Consider the following 5,060-nt stretch of genomic DNA (forward strand, 5'->3'; position numbering starts at 1 on the left):
CCTATCATTATAATTTATGTTAAAAAATATTAATTTGTACGTATATAAAAATTATATATAAGTTTCTTTGTATCTCATTTATAGTAATTATAATTAAATGATTATGATTTTGAAAATTATGTATACTTTTATTTTTTGTTAAAGTTTATATTTCACAGATTTTGCATAATGAAAATAAATATTTTTTATATACTATATATTAAAATAAAATATAATTGACAAACACAATTATATACGTAGCGTATACAATTTATATAACATTTTACTATATCAGAATTATTTTAAATGTACATACAATACATCGAAGTCGACATCTATGATAGATTTCTCTTTAATTTTATGAAAAATTTGAATGTATATCCGGATATGTAAAGTTTAATGGAGTGTTCAATCGCAATCGAAAACAGAGAGTGTTCTGTAAATATTGCGAAATATACAGAATTTTGCAAACTTTAAGAAACACTCATTTCTCTGGATCGAAAAAATATTAATATGTACGAAAATTGTTCTATAAATTGAATAATCACAACTGTACACAGAAAAAATTTAGTATCAAATCAACAATTTTTGTTTCATATACAAGCAAGAATGTAAAATCTTCTTGAAAGAATTTATAATCTTAAACAGACATAATTTGCTTACATCAAAACAATTTTTCTCTTCACATAAGCAAATTGTGTCTATTTAAGATTATAAATTTTTCGAAGAAGATTTATATTCTTGCTTATATATATGAAACAATGATTGTTGATTTGATATTAATTTTTTTTTTCTGTGTAGACATTTTATAATGTTAAAACATACACGTATAATTATATGCATCTGATAAAATCTCTATTAATAATTCTATGAAAAAAAATATATATACTTTAATATACCCGCTGATAAACAGCCATGGTCCGTTTAAGAACTTTGTCCGTGCATCATCAGACTTGGAAACGTTACGACGTTTCTCAATGTTTGACGCTTTAACGCTGCGTAAATGCGTATGTTTTATTTAGTATTATTAGGCGGTGCCCAATTATGCATCTAATAGTCGATATCTGAATAAAAGCCCTTTTTTTTTGTTTAAATTTGGAACTTTAATGCTTTCACGTTCGTTTCCAAATTTCTTCCCGAGATGTTTCTGCAGTCTTTAATCAATCACGTGTATGCCTTTCTTTGCAGCTATCGGCAATTTTTCTCCTTGAAAGAACGGATTATCTTCCTAAAAGAGAGCATTATTTTAATTTCATTGATTTATACTGTTTAATGTTATTTATAAATTAAAATTTTCTTTTTTTTTACGACACATAGATTCTCGCAAGTTTGACTGTACAAGTGGTTTGATTGTTGAAAAAGTTATGTGCAACAATGTATTCCAATTACCTGAAATTGTTCGACAATTTGATTGAGGTCTGAATTCGACATATGCATATTCGACAAACTGTTACTATTTCCAGAATCGTTGGAGCATTCTAACATATGTTCCGTGTCACACATGCAATCCTGTGCGCTTTGATAGTCGCGACTAAACGCTGCTGTGTTTTCGAAATTGGTGAGGCAATTGTTTTCACCTATAAAAGTATAAATGAATTTTTAGTCATATATCTTAGAAATGTGCGTATGCGCGTGAAATTACTGTTACCTAAATTAAAGAAAAAGATTATTTAATAAAAATGGAAAATATATTTCACATATTTTCGCGCATGGAATTCCTTCAAGGATTGTCTGAATATTGAAAAACATTAAAGCCAAAGAGAAATGCTTGGTACATAAGGAATAAGACACAGTTTGCGATTGAAAAATTACAACTTGCTCTCTATTGTCTTTCGATTAGATATTATCGAGTGAATTTGATTTACTTACTCGTGTATCCTATCGGACAGGGATTCGGAGGAGTGCAGTAAGCCGGTAAGGGATTTTCCGCTTTTTCGTCCTTGAGTCCTTTCAGACCAGATTGAATCCTATGTCTGTCATAGCCGTTGTTGTTATTATTTTTATTATTATCGAACCGTTGGTGACCCCAGAGCGTACTGTGCTGCAGATACTCCTGATCTCGTATACTCGGGTTCGGGTTCAGCGTGTCCATACTATCGTAATCGGCCGGCAATTCCATGGGCAACTCCTTGGCTTTCTCCTCCTGATATTCCAAGTACGAATCGGACACACTCACGAATTCATTTCCTACCTGATCGATCAATTCTTGTAAAAAGTTGTCGGTCCATAAATCATCCTCCTGGGTACATCCGAATAATGGATTACATGCCTCTTTGGTGTCCTGCAAAAGAACGATGAATTAAAAAGAATAAACAGGAATTTATTTTGCGAATGTTATTAATATTCGGAATCGACGACTGTCTGAACTTTTTTCTACACATTTACATTTTTCATTTGTATTTTATTCGTTTTAATTTTTATGAGAGATATAAATCTACAAAAATCTTTTTAAAAAATTAGTTGCATTTTTTTTAATTTGGCGTCTGAATATGCTAATATTAGGATTCGAAGGAGAAAAAGACAACTTTCGAATCAATTCCCGATGTCGAAGATTAAATATTCTATCTCGCAGAAACAAATTCCTCTCGATTCATTTTAATTCATCTACTTTTTGCACATGTAGAGTTGTTGATTATTATAATTACCTTTATTAGAGGCAAATAAATGTTCGCCCGCGCAGCAACGGCAATCATGAGAAGTACGATACAGTAGAGCATGATAAGCAATGTGTGCATCTGCAAAATAATACAAAAGATTCTTTTTTAATACACGCAATTTGTTATTTGCTCTTTCGCAACAGCTGTCCAATAAACAAAATGTTAGTAATCATTTGCCCATATATAGATTCACACAAAAATATTGGAATTTTAAAAGAGGTGAAACATCCAAACAAAAGATCTTGGGGTCAGAGATTCGTATAGGTCGAGTCGTAGCAGGTGATCGAAACATTTTATCAAGTTTGAGTATTCGTACATCTGTGCTGCTTCACCTCTATCAAGCGACACATTCAAGCAGCCTGTCGTGCTCTCGAAAATATTTGATAACTTTTTTATTTTTTCTCAAATTAAGTTAAAATTTTAGAGATATATTCTTCAAGCGTTAAACTTTCGAATAAAATTAAACAAAATTTTCTATTATACCACGTTATACCTATTACATCTCCTTTAAAATTGTATGTATTGCCTTGTGATGTACAAAAATCCAATCGAAGAAACATATGCAATTTTTGAATAATTTATAAGTGCTCTACTATAATAACAATTCGCAGCATCGGTATTGTTCGAAAGACGAGGGTAGTTGTTGCAACTGCTCGAAGCATATTATTAACTGCACAAACGCATGTTAAAGGTAACTTTATCTTTTGCATCATCTGCACACTGCAGATTCTTCCTTTATTCGCATTAAGCTCGTGTTCCGATAGCAAGATTTGATAACAGTTTCAGCGGATTGTGCTAGCAGAGAAATCTACCGGCATTTGCCAATAATTATTTAAATAATATAATCTATTTAAATAAATAGGAAATGGCACAAATTTTGACAGTAGATTTCTATTAATATTCTATTGACAAAATTTATTTTTCACAGATTTAGCTATTCAGAATAGCGCGCGGTTTTACTTGATAATCCCCTAATATGTTTATTAACATCTTTTATAAAAGAAAAGAGTTTAATAATATTTATACACTGTTTCAATTGTTACTTTATGCGTTATAACAATGACGTTTCCAATTTAACGATAAATCAAAAAAATTCTCATCAAAATTTTCGCAATTTAGTTTTTCTTGGAGTGTATTTGTGTGTGTGTGTGTGTGTGTGTGTGTGTGTGTGTGTATGTGTGTGTGAAACGTTTAATTATTAAGTTATGTTTAAACTGGAAGTTACATTTCAATTATTTGCGAGCCCAACACATTACTCACCATAATTGGCGAAAACTGGAAAGAACTTGACTGTATGAGCCGGATGTCCTCGAAGAGAGGTGCCGCACACTAATTTTCGCCACGCACCCGCTTTTCTTCTCCTCGTCGTCGACAGTCGCGTTCGCTATCGCGACGAGCGCCGTTCGTGGTTCCAACCAGTACCAGAGTATTGATTTACCTTTTTTCCATCGTTTTCCCCTCATTTAGTATCCCGTCCCGACAACATGCCCATTCGCCCACCAACTCGATCCTTGCCAACCCACATTCGTAAAATCGAGCTATTACTAAAGGTCATTCGACGAAGCTGCCATATAACTAATATGTGGTCGCGAATGGGGAATATTTTCGGTACATAAATAGACGTAGAATACCGATGACGAAAATCAATGTTTTCAACTATATCGAAACATATTGCATTAAATTTTACTCGTCAAAAAATGAGTAGGAAGAAATTGAACGCAATTTCGTAAACTTAAACCTTTAATATCAATTATTAATCAGTTGATCGTACAGTCGTTAACATCCGCAATTGTTTCAAAATATCTAAAATTGTTGTTTAATAATGCAACTTGTGTGAATAGACATCTGAATGAAATTTATTTTTACGTATATTTTAACATATGTATGTCTTAATGAAAGACAGAGCTGTATAATATGATAATAATTAAAGCATGCATTTGTTTCATTTGACAGCTTGATTCGAACTATAAAATTGCGATAACAATATTTCCGAAAATAAATTTAAAAAGTATAAAGATTGTTCAATAGATATGCTAATTGCATTAACTACTTCTTTTATTAGTACTATTTGACATTAGTATGGTTTGAATTTGTACGCGTTTTAAACGTGCATTTAATTTCGCGATTTATACAATGATCTTCTTCCATGAGAATTTTTCTTAATGCTTAAAATTATTCGATTATTTTAGTTGTGGTTGCCTGCAAATGTGATTTATGTGCAAGACACGTCGTTCAGATAACGATATTAAAGCCATCTTGTATACACCTAAATCCTGTGGAGAAGCTGTAAAGTATCTGAAACGAGATCATTTTGTTTCGCAAATACGTAATGCGAGTTAACATCGTAAGAATGTTATTTTTTTTGCAATGGCACTCTTCAAGAAGTGAATAGTTTTATTTCTCTAATTACATTACACGCTTTTA

At 31.6% G+C, this 5,060-nt stretch overlaps 1 protein-coding gene across 2 annotated transcripts; it reads right to left on the reverse strand.

Annotated features, from left to right (window-relative positions):
* Positions 1–1,057: 1,057 nt before the first annotated feature.
* On the reverse strand, positions 1,058–4,059 carry LOC105198243. Of its 2 annotated transcripts, none has more exons than XM_026136517.2 (5): positions 3,897–4,059; positions 2,625–2,714; positions 1,849–2,218; positions 1,369–1,556; positions 1,058–1,207 (listed from the first exon to the last, which is right to left on the reverse strand). In XM_026136517.2, the coding sequence occupies exons 1-5, from the start codon at positions 3,897–3,899 to the stop codon at positions 1,136–1,138; spliced, it is 723 nt and encodes a 240-aa protein (XP_025992302.2). In that variant the 5' UTR covers positions 3,900–4,059; the 3' UTR covers positions 1,058–1,135. The 2 variants fall into 2 exon arrangements, with proteins under 2 accessions (XP_025992302.2, XP_025992301.2); XM_026136516.2 differs by having other exon boundaries at positions 1,849–2,260; positions 3,897–4,047.
* Between the last annotated feature and the right edge of the window lie 1,001 nt (positions 4,060–5,060).

The sequence above is a fragment of the Solenopsis invicta genome, chromosome 2 (assembly GCF_016802725.1).
Source record: "Solenopsis invicta isolate M01_SB chromosome 2, UNIL_Sinv_3.0, whole genome shotgun sequence".
Lineage (NCBI taxonomy): Eukaryota > Metazoa > Arthropoda > Insecta > Hymenoptera > Formicidae > Solenopsis > Solenopsis invicta.